This window comes from Plenodomus lingam (genome assembly GCF_022343315.1).
Source record: "Plenodomus lingam strain CAN1 chromosome Unknown contig_3, whole genome shotgun sequence".
NCBI lineage: Eukaryota > Fungi > Ascomycota > Dothideomycetes > Pleosporales > Leptosphaeriaceae > Plenodomus > Plenodomus lingam.
This window is the reverse complement of record NW_027093944.1, coordinates 2,322,944-2,337,875: the sequence shown is the minus strand read 5'-3', so window position 1 is coordinate 2,337,875 and position 14,932 is coordinate 2,322,944. Positions and strand designations below refer to the sequence as shown.

The 14,932-nt window shown below is 54.6% G+C and overlaps 6 protein-coding genes across 6 annotated transcripts; 5 read left to right on the top strand and 1 right to left on the bottom strand.

Annotated features, from left to right (window-relative positions):
- Nucleotides 1–260: 260 nt before the first annotated feature.
- On the top strand, nucleotides 261–1,370 carry IAQ61_008151 (uncharacterized protein; the record flags this gene model as incomplete). Its single annotated transcript, XM_003840333.2, has 1 exon — nucleotides 261–1,370. One exon carries the CDS (start codon nucleotides 261–263, stop codon nucleotides 1,368–1,370), a length of 1,110 nt encoding a protein of 369 aa, XP_003840381.2.
- A 661-nt stretch (nucleotides 1,371–2,031) lies between these two features.
- Nucleotides 2,032–2,556, top strand: IAQ61_008150 (uncharacterized protein; the record flags this gene model as incomplete). Its single annotated transcript, XM_003840334.2, has 1 exon — nucleotides 2,032–2,556. The coding sequence occupies one exon, from the start codon at nucleotides 2,032–2,034 to the stop codon at nucleotides 2,554–2,556; it is 525 nt and encodes a 174-aa protein (XP_003840382.2).
- A 317-nt stretch (nucleotides 2,557–2,873) lies between these two features.
- Nucleotides 2,874–5,357, top strand: IAQ61_008149 (uncharacterized protein; the record flags this gene model as incomplete). The annotated part of the gene is made up of 2 exons (XM_066097871.1): nucleotides 2,874–3,486; nucleotides 3,549–5,357. 2 exons carry the CDS (start codon nucleotides 2,874–2,876, stop codon nucleotides 4,658–4,660), a joined length of 1,725 nt encoding a protein of 574 aa, XP_065952368.1. The 3' UTR covers nucleotides 4,661–5,357.
- A 15-nt stretch (nucleotides 5,358–5,372) lies between these two features.
- Nucleotides 5,373–7,970, bottom strand: LYS4 (mitochondrial Homoaconitase; the record flags this gene model as incomplete). Its single annotated transcript, XM_066097870.1, has 1 exon — nucleotides 5,373–7,970. The coding sequence occupies one exon, from the start codon at nucleotides 7,968–7,970 to the stop codon at nucleotides 5,373–5,375; it is 2,598 nt and encodes an 865-aa protein (XP_065952367.1).
- A 150-nt stretch (nucleotides 7,971–8,120) lies between these two features.
- Nucleotides 8,121–10,098, top strand: IAQ61_008147 (uncharacterized protein; the record flags this gene model as incomplete). Its single annotated transcript, XM_003840337.2, has 2 exons — nucleotides 8,121–9,862; nucleotides 10,028–10,098. Exons 1-2 carry the CDS (start codon nucleotides 8,656–8,658, stop codon nucleotides 10,096–10,098), a joined length of 1,278 nt encoding a protein of 425 aa, XP_003840385.2. The 5' UTR covers nucleotides 8,121–8,655.
- A 1,914-nt stretch (nucleotides 10,099–12,012) lies between these two features.
- Nucleotides 12,013–14,746, top strand: IAQ61_008146 (uncharacterized protein; the record flags this gene model as incomplete). Its single annotated transcript, XM_003840338.2, has 4 exons — nucleotides 12,013–12,284; nucleotides 12,335–12,498; nucleotides 12,549–12,925; nucleotides 12,973–14,746. 4 exons carry the CDS (start codon nucleotides 12,013–12,015, stop codon nucleotides 14,299–14,301), a joined length of 2,142 nt encoding a protein of 713 aa, XP_003840386.2. The 3' UTR covers nucleotides 14,302–14,746.
- Between the last annotated feature and the right edge of the window lie 186 nt (nucleotides 14,747–14,932).

Genomic DNA, 14,932 nt, shown 5'->3' with positions numbered 1-14,932 from the left:
TGCGTTGGGTCCATGGTAACTAAAGACTTTTTTTCTGTGTGGTAGGCTTTTCACCGGTTAGATTAGTGTCTTGCAGTGCGCCTGAGAGTATGATGTCTTATGGTGGATACTTCAAGTGATGTTTTTCTGCTTTAGGACGGGATGTCCTAATTGGGTAATTCGACTATATGGAGTAATTATTGTAGGTATCATAACCATCGTCTTTCCACCACCAACACAACGATAACCGCACAACCACACAGCCCGCCCCCACACTATCAATGTCCAGACTAAAACGCTATCCCATCCCCCTCCTCATCCTCGGCACCTCCGCCGTCGCTGGCGCCACATACCGCATCCTCGCGCCGCCCTCTTCCTCCAGCACATCCTCGCTGAATCCACACACCTTCACGCCCTACACACTCGTCGACAAACAGCGCGTATCCTCCACAAGCGCGATTTTCACACTGCGGCAGCAAGGGGCAACGGAGCCAGAGAGTGTAAGAGAGGCATGGAGAAGGGGCGGGATATGGAGCGTGCAGATTAAACAACCGCAATTGCAAATCGCAAGAGCGTACACGCCGTTGCCGTCGGTGGGGGTGGGCGTGCAGCCTGGACCTGACGGGGCTACAGCTGTTGATGGCGATGCAGCGCGCGAATTGAGACTGCTGATTCGGCAGGAGGTTGGAGGCGAGGTGTCGACGTACCTGCACCGGTTACCGCTGGACGCGCAGATTGAAGTGCGCGGACCGCATGTCGAGCTCGAGCTGCCTGCGCATGTCAGAGAGGTTGTTTTTCTGGCGGGTGGGACGGGGATTGCGCCTGCGATGCAGATTGCGCGGGCGTTGGGGGCGAGGGGGCATGGTTGTCGGATGAGTGTTTTTTGGGCAAATCGGAGGCGTGAGGAATGTGTTGGGGGTGTTGGGGATGGGAGGGGGGATGGCAAGACGACGCGGAGATGGACGGGATGGTTCAATGGTTTGGGTCGTGGCTCTGGGGATTTTACACAGCAGCAACATCAACGACAACAAGGACAAGACCAGATATCCCTGACAGACCGCCACGAAGACCAGGAAAAGGGCGATATTGTGAAGGAGCTGGAAGCACTGAAATCACAGAATACATCTCAGCGCCCATTCGATCTCAGCCTGCACTACTACGTCGACGAGGAACGGACGTTTATCCAGCCCAGCGAGATTGCAAGGCGCATAGGCCAGCCGCGAGACGAGGGTGGCGTGGGATCACGAGTAATTGTTGTGTCTGGGCCCGAAGGCTTCCTCGAGCATTGGGCGGGCAAGAAGCGGTGGGCGGGTGGGAGGGAGGTGCAGGGCCCGTTGGGGGGACAGCTGGGGAGAATGGATTTGCGGGGCTGGGAGGTGGTTAAGTTGTGAATGGAGAGGGGGGGAGGAGAAGAAGGAGAAGAAGGAGAAGAAAAGAATGACGCTTTGTTAAGGTTATTTTTGTACATGTACATTCTACATGTGTGGATTATCATGATACCCCCATAACCAAATTCCCTTGCCACGTTTCTCACTTTCCATTCCACAGTTGCACGCAGTCATAGCATGCGATGGATAAAATATAGCCATAATGCACAGAGATCAACGACTTGGGGTAAACCCAAGGTCTCGGACAGGAAAGCATGCTTACATACACACATGCATACACATATGTACATGGTACCTACTTACCGCGTCTTGCAGCAGCTACCTAGCCATGCACTCCAATGCCCGCTCGCTTTCCCTGTCCCCCCACGTGGAACGAGCGCAACCCTCGTTCTATTATAGACCAGCGCAGCCAACCTAGACCTAGACCTAATGCCGCCCCAACTCTACCGGTACCCACCATCGTTTGCGGGCTGGCCGCCAATCTGGTCGCTGCGTTGATACAGCATAAAGGATCCAACAACCACCTGACGGGCAAAAGAAGGCCAAGATGGGGCCCGCCCTTCTCTACTGTCCTTGTAGCTCGGTGTTTGCTGGTGGCAGAAGCAATATATAGTCTTACTGTACTGTGCACCATAGTGATGGTGGAATCCAGCCCGCGACAACAATGGGCAAATCTCGCCGGTGGGCCGCTTTGGGCGTCGGGCATGGCGATCCCGGCGAGAATTCCCCAGTGTCAGGAGGTCAGGGCAATTCCCCCCACAAGTTCCCTCAACACACCTGCACACTGGCTGCACACTTTCACACCAATCCTCGCCTTTTCCCCGCAAAATTCTTCCCCCAGAGCTGCTTCGTCGAGCCTCCCCCCAAGGCCCGATGTCCAGGCTTCCGTTGCCGACGCCAACCAAACCCCTCCTCCCTCCACCCCACCTTCTCCCCTCCTCCTCCTCCTCCTCCTCCTCCTCCTCCTCCATTCCCCGTAGTCTGGGGCTTCTGGAATCCCCTTTGGTTCGGGCCCATCTCTCGGTGCCTTTTTGCTCGCTCGCAAGGGAACAAGGCGACCATGCCCAAGCGAGCAAGTTGGTCCATGGCTCCATCCAATCAGCAACACCATCAGCCGCAGAGATTGAAAGGTCCCACGCCGACAACTGGACCCGAAGGACAAGACTGGCTGGCTGCCGACCCGTTCTAGTCATGCTAGACCCCCGCAGAAATCTTCAGGCTTAAAAGGACGGGCAGGCGACGATGTTTTGGACGGCTGCGATAGTACATAACTCCTACTCCAGTTGCCCGGAACCCAATCCATTGCCCTGCTCCCTGTGAGTTGCTGAGTGGGGAGGAGACCCTCTCTTTCTCTTCACGTTCACGTTGCCATTCTTTGCCCCACACGCCAAACCCACCTTGTCTGCATTGCCTGTCTCATCCAACCCCTGTCGTCCCAAGTTCTCAACGCCCATTGGACTGCAAAGTCTACCATTCTTGACAACAGCCTCAGGCCAGCTGTCCACCATGGCCATGGGCCAAGAAAAGGATACCCAAGACAAGGACATCTCCCCCAACGTCACCGCTCCCTCGGAACACGATCACGATCACGATCACGATGCCGACCTCAAGCGCGCGGCCGATCGCGTCATCTCGGATGCGCGCATGGCCACGGACAAGGAGCACAAGATGACGCTGTGGCAGGGCATCAAGCTATACCCAAAGGCCATTGGCTGGAGTATTCTCATCAGTACCTGCATTGTCATGGAGGGCTATGATGTCTCCCTGCTCAACAACTTCTTTGGCTTCCCCCAGTTCCAGCGCAAGTACGGCGAGCAGCTCTCGGATGGCTCGTGGGAGATCCCGGCACCCTGGCAGGCTGGTCTGTCCAATGGTATCATTGTCGGCGAAATCATTGGTCTTTTCTTGAATGGTTGGGTCAGCGAGGCCATTGGGTACAGGTGGACGCTCATCGGCTGTCTGGTTCTCATCATCGGTTTCACCACCATCTTCTTTACCGCCCAGACGGTTGTGCACTTGCTGATTGCTGAGATTCTGTGTGGTATCCCGTGGGGGGTGTTCCAGACGTTGACCATCACGTATGCCAGTGAAGTCTGCCCTGTGGCGCTGCGCAATTACCGTAAGCCAATGCCTGCCTCTTACAAGACAAGTGAGCATAAGAGATGCTAACAAGAGATACAGTGACTACCTATGTCAACTTCTGCTGGGGTCTCGGCCAACTGATTGGCATCGGTGTGATCCGCGCCATGCTGTCCCGTGACGACGAGTGGTCATACCGCATTCCCTACGCTCTTCAATGGATGTGGCCTGTCCCCCTCATCATCGGCATCTTCCTCGCCCCTGAATCCCCATGGTGGCTTGCCCGCAAAGGCCGTCTCGAGGATGCCAAAAAGGCCCTGCTCCGCCTCACCAGCCTCGATCGCGAAACCGACTTCGACGCCGACGAGACCGTGGCCATGATGGTGCACACGACCGCGCTCGAAGAAAAAATCACCGCCGGTACCTCGTACCTCGACTGTTTCCGCGGCGTGGACCTGCGCCGCACCGAAATCGTATGCATGGCCTGGGCCATGCAGAATCTCAGCGGAAACGCCTTCTCAGGCTACTCGTCCTACTTTCTCCAGCAAGCCGGACTCCCACCCTCGACCTCGCTCGACTTTGCCATGGGCCAGTACGGCATCAACATGGCCGGCGTCTTCGGCGCCTGGTACCTGATGAAGCTGGGCCTGGGCCGACGCACGCTCTACCTCGGCGGTCTCTGCGGTCTCTGCGCCATGCTCTTCGTCATGGGCTTCCTCGGCCTCGTGCCCGAAGCCCAGCGGGACAAGGGCGCCATGGCCACGGGCGCCATCATGATTGTCTGGGCTATGTTCTACCAACTCACCGTCGGCACCGTCTGCTACTCGCTCGTCGCCGAACTGTCGTCGCGCCGACTAGCCATCAAGACGATTGTACTCGGCCGCAACCTCTACAACATCATCGGCATCATCACCTCCGTCCTCACCCCCTACATGCTCAACCCCGGCGCCTGGAACTGGGGCAACTACGCCGGCCTCTTTTGGGCCGGCTCCTGCTTCCTCAGTATCGTGTATAGCTACTTTCGGCTGCCGGAGCCAAAGGGCCGTACGTTTGCAGAGTTGGATCTCTTGTTTGAGAAGAGGGTTAGTGCGCGCAAGTTTGCAAAGGCAGAGGTCGATGTGTTTGAGCATGACACGCTTGAGGGGACAAAGGTTATGGAGCGCTATGAGGAGAAGGTCGAGGTTCGGCGGACTGAGTCGGTTGTTGAGTCTTAGGGGGGTTTTGGGGCTGGGTAGGCAAGGAAGGGGTGGGGTGGTTTCTTTGCGCGCGCCTGGAAATCTTGTTTTCTTTTCTCTTGTCCTGAGCCGCTGCGTTTTGTAGGGTGAGGTGGGTTTGATGTGCTCGAGCAGCAGGCGAGAAAGTAAAAGAGAGAGATTTTGTAGATGTTACTCGGATGCCGTAACGAACACGAACTCGAATACACACAACAAACACCTTGATATCCGACTTGACTTCATTCCACCGTCTTTGAGCCTCTCAGCCCCCTCTAAATTATATGTTGGATGGAAACACAGCTCCAAACCAGAATATACCATGAAATACACACCAGGCCAAGCCGAAACCGCAACTCGGAAATTCACACAAGCGACATGGCTGGAGATGGAACACCAAGTATTGGTAAGATCGAGTATTGCTTTGAGTTTTGCCATCTTCATTCTTGAAAGGGGTTTCAAAACAAGGGAGGGGAATAAAGAAGCCCGTGTGTGTGTGCGTCTGTCTTTTTGCACTAATTGTGCGCATGTCCTTGCAAACCCGACCCAGGAAGAGGGAAAAAAAAAAAAGAGGACAAGACCGGAGAAGAAAAACGCCATGCCATGCCATGCACAAAAAAGGCGGGAAACGGGTATACACCGACACCACCATCACCACCCCAATCTCCACCCCCCTAAGCCCCAAAAACATTTCCTCCCACACCCCATCAAACCCCTACACCGTACTCCCAATCTCCTTCTTAACCCAATTCTCCAACCCCCCCAGCGCAATAATCTCCTGCACATTAGGAGGCAATTCCCCAACCTTGACACTCCACTGAGCGCCACCGAGCCCCTCCTGCACCGTCACCATACTCCTGCGCACATCCCACTCGAGCGACCACCCGGTACGACGGGTCAATTGTTTGGGGGGAGCGGGGGGAGCCGGGGGAGGAGAGTCGAGGGATTCGGAGTTGTTGGAGGGTTCGGTGATGGGGGGGTTGGAGGAGGAAGGGGAGGGGGGATCGGGGGAAAACGCTTCGCGAAGACGGTGTGCGAGTTTAGGGACCTCGACGCCCATGAGCGCGTTGTTGATGCTGTTGCGGCTGAAGATGTTGCCGAAGCTGCCGGCGACGACGAGGGGGATACCCTTTGCGAGAAGAGCGGTGGCGGCCTGTTCGCGGCTGCTGCCGCAGCCAAAGTTGAAGCCGGAGACGAGAATGTCACCCGCCCTGGCCGTCTGGCTGAAGCCCGGGTCGTAGTTTTCCATGCAGACTTGGGCCATTTTTTCGCGCGTCACGTCGTCTTGGTAGGTGTATTTGCCGGGGTAGATGCCGTCCGTGTTGATGTTGTCGGCGTCGCAGAAGACGATTTCTCCGCTGATCTTTTCGGGGAAGCCGGGGAGGATCTCAGTTAGGGTCTCAGGCTCAGTGGTGGAGGTGGTGGTGGTGTTGCTGGTCTGCTCCGCGCGCTCATCAGCGTCAAAGGTGTCGATAGCAGCCTCGGCGTCCTTGATGGCCTTTTCGAGCATGTCTTCAATCGTCATCATACGCTTTTCATCCGGAATGCCATCGCCTTCTCCACGGCGCACACCTGCGTAGCCCTCGGGAGCTTGAAACCAGCCAGGGCCAGAAATCTTGCCGGATAGCGCACTTGCTGCCACGACTTCAGGGCTGGCGAGATAAGCCTTGGCATCTGGTGATCCCATCCGACCCTTGAAATTACGATTGCTGGCACTGATGCCCACTTCGCCGGGTTCGAGGAGACCAGTGCCGAGACCGATGCATGGCCCGCAACCAGAGGGTAGCGGTTGAGCACCAGCATCTAGGAGGGCCTGCCAATCACCCGCCTCTTCAGCTGCCTTTTGTTCTGGTATCGAAGCAGCAGCAATGTAAAAGTTGACATGTTCTGGAATCTTGGGGATTTTGCCTCCGTTCAGAATAGCTGCATCCTTGAACACATTTGCAGCAGCAGCAAGATCAGAAGCTCGAGAGTTGGTGCATGAGACCAAGTAGGCCTTGTTGATGGGAATGCTCTGCTTTTCGAGTTCGACGAGCGGTGTGGCCACTTTGACGGAGTTGGGGCCCGAGACGTATGGCGACAAGGTGGAGAGATCGAGGAAGAGCTCCTTGGCGTAGACGGCACCCTTGTCAGCAGCCAACGCGGGCTTGAAGATGTGCCCTAGCTGCTGTCCGACGATGCCAGTCGCTGTGAAGAGTTCATCGATGCGTTCGTGCAGAAACTGCTTCTTGTGGTGATCCTTGACATTTCCTTCGGTCATGGCTGCCAGCGTAGCTCTCGCTCGAAGCCAGCCATGGAGGATCGAGTCAATGGGAAACAGGCCGGTCAGAGCACCCCATTCCGTGGTCATGTTTGCGATCGTGAGGCGGTCATCTACTGGAATGCTGCCGAGGGTTTCATCTGTCCCCGTGAACTCGATGGCGTGGTTGAGGACTTCGTCGTTGTTGAAGAGACCGGCGAGAGCGACAATGACGTCTTTGCCCGTGACGCCCAGGGGCATCTTGCCATTGAGTGTGACTTTTGCGACGGGTGGTATTTGCCACCACGTCTTTCCTGTCGCCCAGATGCTGGCGGCATCTGTTCGTACCACGGGGGTGCCCAGACATCCAATACCGCCATACATGTTCGAGTGACTGTCCGAGGCTACCGCGAGTGTTCCTGGCCAAGCGTAGCCCTCTTCCACCATGATCTGGTGGCCGATGCCTCTGCCAGCCGGATAGAAGACGACGCCCTGTTTCTGTGCGAATTGCTCGATTTGGCTGTACTTTTTCAGATTCTTCTCCGTCTTGTTTTGCACGTCATGGTCGAGTGTCATGACGATCTGGTTCGGATCACTGATTCTGGTGGCGCCAATGCCCATGAACTTGAGCGCGACAGGCCATGAATTGTCATGGGTCATGCACTTGTGTGGTTGCAAAGTCACATAGTCGCCCGACCTCAGCACTTTGCCCGCTGCGACGCCAACCGCATGCCGCTGCACAATCTTCTCTGTAAGCGTCTGTGGCGTTTTTGGTGTTTCCTGGAGCGAGGATAGGAAGTTCGCTGCGGGGCTTTCCTTGAGCGAATGGAACACATCTGGCGTGCCAGGCCTGCATCGTGTCGTGGAGAAGGAGCGTGAAGCGAGTGTGATTCGGGGTAATTGGGTGGTGGCCGCGGTGCGAAGCGAGAGGCTCGATTGTCGACACTGAAGATGCAGATTGAATCGGGTTTGACATGGGACAGCTTCCAGCAGCTGTGTACCAAGGCTTTGAAGTAGACATACCACGAATTGCCGGCGACCTAGCAGCCGTGCTGCGCGCAGTGACATTGCCATTGCTGCTGGCCTCTTCCCTCTGGCACGAGTGTGTGCGTTGAGTGTGTTGATGGAAGAAGGAAGGGTCAGCCGTTGTTTCTTGCCTTCAATGGTGTTCCCCCATGCCCGCGATGGATTATTTTGTCGCTTACCTGCCAGTACCGGTACCGTACCTACTCTACCGGACTTACGGTGGTCCGGAATGAGGCCGCACCGAACATCGGCCCAAGAAAAAACAAGTCATCGATTTCACTTGAATTGCGATTGGATGATGCACAAGAGAGACACTCGAGTTCTCTCACATGTCTGCACATGACAAGCTCTTCATATCCCGCGCGGGACATGGTCGAGAACTCGTGGGATGCGCACCCATCTCAACAGACTGCCGGCCAAATCCATTCTCGTCCATCTCCAGCATCTCCAGACCGCTGTCTCGCCGACATGCGCCAACCCGAGATCGGACGCGTGTGTCGGGTCAAGGCAGGAGAGGCAATTAGAGTATCTATTATTCATTGGGAGTCATCGAGACATGACGCAGGGCCTGTAGTTCTCATACACTTTCTTGTCCATCCATCCATCCATCCACCCCGCCAACGCTCTATAACCCCAACTTCCATTCCCAGACCATCCACTGACATTTCTGTTTCTGTTCCTGTTTCTCCTCCTGATCCTCTTGGTTCCAGGTCGCTTCTTCTCCTTCTTCACCATGGTCAACCGCTCTGACGTAAACTACTTCGGCGCAGGCCCCGCCCCGCTGCCCACCGAGGTGCTCGAGAGGGCTTCGCAGGTGCTGCTCAACTACAAAGATAAAGGCATTGGCATTTGCGAAATCTCGCATCGCTCGCCAGAGGCCAATGAGGTTCTCGCCGAGGCAAAACAGGCCCTCACCACTCTACTCGACATCCCCGACGACTATGACATTCTCTTCCTTCAGAGTGGTGGCAGCGGCGAATTCAGCGCAACGGTATACAACCTGGTTTCCATATGGGTAGAGAAGAAGCGCGCCAAAATCGCCGAGGAGGTCGGCGACGACAAAGACGAGGTGCTGAAGCGACTACGTAAAGTCGTCGACGAAGAGCTGAAGCTCGACTATCTCGTCACTGGCTCCTGGTCGCTCAAGGCATCACAAGAAGCAGCACGTCTCGTGGGTGCCAAGCATGTCAATGTCGCAGTGGATGCGCGCAAAGCCAACGAGGGCAAGTTTGGTAAGATCCCCTCGGAAGACCAGTGGAACCTCACCCCACGATCCAAGGGCGGGCCCGCCTTCGTCTACTATTGCGACAACGAAACTGTGGATGGCGTCGAGTTCCCTTCCTTTCCAGAGAGTCTCAAGGGTGACGATGCGCCCCTGGTGTGTGCTGATATGTCGTCAAACTTCATCTCTCGCACCATCAACGTGCGGGACTATGCTGTCATTTTCGGAGGTGCGCAAAAGAATATTGGCAACACAGGCATAGCGATCGTCATATTGCGCAAGTCGCTTCTCCCGCCCCACTCTACACCAGCTTCTCCAGACCTGCTAAGGCAACTGAATCTGGCGGTCGGACCCATTGTACTGGACTATCCAACGATTGCCAAGAACAACTCGCTGTACAACACACTGCCCATCTTCGATGTCTGGGTCGCTGGACAGGTCATGTCTGGACTCGTAAACACATACGGTACCAAGCGCATTGGCGGGCAAGAAGAGATCTCCAATGAGAAGGCCCGGCTGATCTATGGCGCTCTCGAAAAGTATCCCGAGGTTTACCGTGTGGTCCCGGATAAATCTGTGGCGAGCAGGATGAACATCTGTTTCCGAGTCAACGGCGGGGACGCGGACAAGGAGAAGGCATTCTTGACAGGCGCAGAGAAAAGGGGCTTGCTGGGCCTGAAGGGTCATCGCAGTGTGGGAGGCATCCGTGCCAGCAATTGTAAGTGACTCTATAATTTGCCTGCTATCAATATCTGTGCAAGTCATGCCTTGGGTAAAGCGGACGGCCGTATCTCCTTGTGCTCTCCTTCGGGAGGACCATGTTCGGATAGGAACCTTTTGCTTAGTAACGGATCACTGTAAGCTAACCTCACACGTGCGATAGATAATGCGGTCTCTCTCAACGGTGCCAAACTTCTTGTTTCGTATCTGGAAGATTTCGCAAAGTCGACCTAAGCAGAACAACTGAGAGTCCCACATCAGAGACTAATTGAGATACCCTCCATCGTGTCCTTGTGGCATTCAACAAACCCATCAAGACGCCACGATGAAAAAACCCAATCTATACTACTTTTATGCTGTTTGGTCTTACTGTGCTGACCGCAACGCAAGGTCGCCTAATATGCATAACCGCCTTCACTTTTTTTTGCATTGTTAGAGCATTGTCTCGAAGCATTCTGCTGTTCCATGAGCCACATTTTCTGCTAACGGCTGTAGCGACACGCATGTTGGATGACCAGCCTTCTAGAAGAATCACTCCCTCCCCCTGGATTGTCATGCCTTCCAGCCGTTGCCGACGTTCCTGACCAATGACCTCCAAGATCCATCCGTGCTGATGTCGACTCAAAGGTGACATAATTGTCCACGAGGCCATCTTTTCTTGGCCTCCTGTGTGTATTCCAGAATCGGACCTGTTTTCCAATGAGAAGGTACCGTAGCGCAAGCCTCTCCATCTTTTCCACACGTCCTCCAACAAGAATCTACCTATGAAACGGTGTCATTGATAGCATCAAATGACGACGACGTTGAGGTCTCGCGCGACATTGGCCAGAACTTGCCGATACAACACCTTTCCTCACAGTGACAGACCACCAACTCGTAGAGGGTGTTTCTCATTGCAAGTCTCTATCTCTACAATGTAAGGCTTAGTTCCCGTTCGACGGTCCGCCACATGGAGTGCTGTTACATGGCCAACCACACACCCACAATTTACTCAATACCTTTGACGCCTGACGCTATTTGGAGATCATACTTGGTGGCCATACAGCGGCTGGCTTTCATCCTTCCCAAGTGCCCTGCTTGATGTCTGCTCAGCCCCGCTAGATATTCTGCTTTCAGCACGGCTTGGACGGTGGGGGTCTTGCGCCTACATATCAGGCATGATATACACAGTACATTCTGAATTGGTACACACGTCGCTTGCTCCATCATGCGGCGTGCCTAAATGCACAGGGATGCCCCAGCAACCTCTGCGATAGCAGGGGTTCTGGTGTTCCCAATGTCTCGGCCAAGGGTGAAGCGAGAACCTGCGGCACAGTCTAAACCCCGCGAGCATCAGAACCTTAGTCTAACCACCTCAACCTCACAACAACCGCCCGTATTACGCCACTCGTCTATCTCAGTCCTTCAGTGTAAGAGCGGGATGGAGCAGAGATGGCTCATTGTAAAGAAATGGGATTGCGGGTGCTCTCACTGTGGAAATGCTACGACAGGAACTTCTCTCGTGTTGGGACTCTGAGCACGACTGATTCCAACTTACGCAGGATCGCCTTACAGTGACGTCTTTCTGGACACCCCCATCCTAGTTAATAACAACGCAAAGGTCAGTATATGGTCAAATCTCCCCAGCCGCCGTTCCGTTGCGGTTGTCATGATCCGTAGTCATGGCGTCTGCACGGGTTTCGTAGCATCCGCTGTCCAGGCCACCCTGATTGCGTCTCGCTCGCATGAGGTTGAAACCCCACCTTTGCCCAGTATGGGCGTAGTATCCTGTAAAACGAACAGACACGATGGGCGAGAGCGCCACCCATCTGGCGAATGAGGTGGCAGATGCCTAAGGACCACCGTCCCGAAACTGGTGAGCTACTGGTTATGCTCCGTAGTTTCCTCATATACTGTTTGGCGTCTCATACTCGCCTCCGTGTCGTACGCTTTATGCTCACGTTCCTTTCTCCTTCCTTCGTCGCTCTGCTGGCAGGCTCAGACAGTTTCTAATCGTTACTGAGCTGGTTTCTCGTTCGTTCTCAACGTCAGTCAAGCGGCCCTCATGACTACGTAGTCGATACCTTTTCCCTTGCAGCCGCTGCTGGTTCCCAGCGATTTCAGCTCTTTTCTGTATACCTTGTTCTGTGCGGTGCGGGAGCTGGCATTATGGAATCATGGGACGCTCACTCTCCTCGACTCGACGCTCGAGCGCACTTTAACATGACGCTCAACGGCTCGTCTGTCCGTGAGATGCAATGGACTCAGACCAATGGGACAAGAAGACTTATCCGCAACCTCCAACTCGCTCAGGTACAGACGCTACGCACGACACATCTTACCTTGGGTGCATTCAGTCTGGCATTGGCGCTGTTGACAGTCCACCGTATCATATCGGACGCGAGAAGAGCAGCCGCTCTGAAAGTCACAACCAGGAAGCAGTAAATATATCATCTCTAAACATTTTGGGGCATAATTGACTCTCTTCCAGGAGGCTCAGTGCTCTTCACAATGTCCATCCCGCCGAAACGTTTCCACTCGCGCTGGCTTGCGGTGCCGTCTTACAACAAATTACCTTCGTAGCAGTGCAGAGCACTTCTCTTCATAGTGTCTTATCCAACAAGTGTCGGGGATTCTCGATGGTCACTCTTCCAGGTAAGCTCAATACCAAAGGAAACCGATTGAACAGTCGCTCACCAATGTAGCCATGTTCATCATTGGATACATCACTCTAGTCTTCGGTGCTGAAATGGCTTGGCGTGCATTTGGAGAGGAACGATTTGCTCCCCGCGGCAAGTGGAATACAGCCATTTGTATTGCAGTGGTTTTATTCATGCTTCTGCTCACATGGTTACCAACGGTCATCTGGCCAATGTTCGATCGGTGCTTCGGTGGTCTCATCTGGTTCACCATGCGATACGATCTTCTGATTCTGGTCGTTTTGTGCATTCTAGTAGTCGCACTTTTGACGTTGGCTGCTGTACTCAGCATACAACTCATGAGGTCGCCCAGAGTGGATGCGCACGAGCGTATCTCAGCGTCTCGCATGACGTACTTCATGATCGTCACTGCGTTAATATACGTAAGTAGAAGAGCTGAGATTAAGGACTGCGAACTAACACTGACCAGATTCTTGTCATTCCTGTTGAGATCCAGTCCCTCCGCAAAGACTTCATGAACGCCCTCGCCACAGCCAGAGTCGCAGAGATATCGCTTTTCTCCTCCGGAATGATCATCACATTCTTTCACCTATTCCTCCGCACAAACGCTGTGCGAATGGTAATTCGACCGGTGGAGGAGATGAAGGGACCTGAAAAGCAAAAGCGACCCAAGATTCGATTTTTTGGGCCCAGTGACCTGGAGATGAACATCAGTGGTCCCATGTCTTTGCAGACTACCCGTAGACCGGAATCTCGACAAGGCCTGATTGATGTAGGACCTGAGAAAAACCGATTCGACATTGACCCTGAATATTTCGCTCGACCCGAAAGAGCTCTCAGTCCACTATCCGCCAGATCCGGACCCACAATCGATCTTACTAGGTGGCCTTTGCCTCCGGAGCCTCTCGAGACGGACAACAAGGTTTCAAGCGAAGAGCGGAATAAGAAGAGCTACTCGTTATTCCCCACACGGGCCGAGGATGTACCTCGTCTTCCTGCAACCGTCTATGACCCATCGTCCCCCCAAGACAACGCATCAGTTTCGAAGCTCGCCATGCGCCGATTCACACGGAGGAGCTCCGTCACCAATGTCACCGACGCATTCGACTTCCTGACCAAGCCGAGACCATTCTTTGGCGAGCGACACACGCGCAATCCCAGCACTGACAGCAGTGCGACTGTTCAGATTGGTCTACGCTTCTCTGTCGCGCCAGCCACTCTTGCCGCAGCCAAAACCAGCAAACCTGAGCGCGAAGCGGACTCTATAACTACCGACGCACCTTCTCTCACTCGCAAGGTGACTGATTCCAGTGATTCTTCACTAGGCCTTCCCATTCAGTTACCATCCACAACCTACACGCCAGAAGACAGGACGCCTAGCCCCAGTGTCTTCCCCAGTCCTCCACCGCGCGATCCCTCACCTACGCAGCCCAGGGCAAACAGCCCCGTACGAGCTCCAACATCTCCACTCCTCCCAGCACTGAACAGCGGCGCCTACCTCCAAGCCCAACGCGAGAAGGTTCTCTCCATTCCACAACCATCTCCAAAGCCTGCTCCACGGATCATCACTACAACACCTCCCACCATTTCAGGCTCATCCGGATCCAGTGGCCTGCAAATGAACCCCATCACCCCAGTGACATCCGCATCTTCCTCCACCCCTTCTTCCCCAGACACACCCGTCTCAGCCCCCACCAACCGTCTCAACACCGACCGCACCGCCCCATCCCCCACCGCCCGCATCCCCCTCGGCGCAGGCACCATGTCGCGCAGTCCTCCACGAAACGGCTGGATTTGAGCTCCTCCCCCCCCCACCTTGGCTGATCACGAGGCCATGGATCCTGGGTTCTGGGTCCCCCACCCCCTCTAGGAGAAGCCGGGAGGGGTGGCTGTGCAAACAAACTGCATTACCTATTGATGAGTTTCAGACCGAGGGAATTTGATTAGACCGGAATTGGCGAGAGCCGCTGTACGATTAGACGAGCATGGGTGTTATCCGCGTTTCACATTGGGTTCCTGGCCCGGTCGAGGGGATGGCTGGGCTTTGTGAACGGGGTCAATGCGCGAGGGGAAGTTGGCGTTGTGGGTTTCATGTTCTTTTCTTTTCTTTTCTTGCTTTTCCTTTTTTGGAAGTGGGGGTCGACTTGGGGGTTCCCTATGGGGGCTTTGGAGCTGTGGTGGAAGGGTCACACTGTTGCTGTGTGGACTGCTGTGTATTGTATTGCATTGCTCCGGTCGTATTTGTTTGGGTGCTGGGGCTGGGCGTGGTGGTGTGGCGGTGATGATGGCGTGTACCGTACTGTTGCATGACGTCTCTCTCTCACACACACATACACACATACTACACAGAGTACGCATTCATGCTTCTTGTTTACAGTTCCATTTCCCTTGTTTGTCTTTCATATTCTTCTTTGCATACACATGTATAC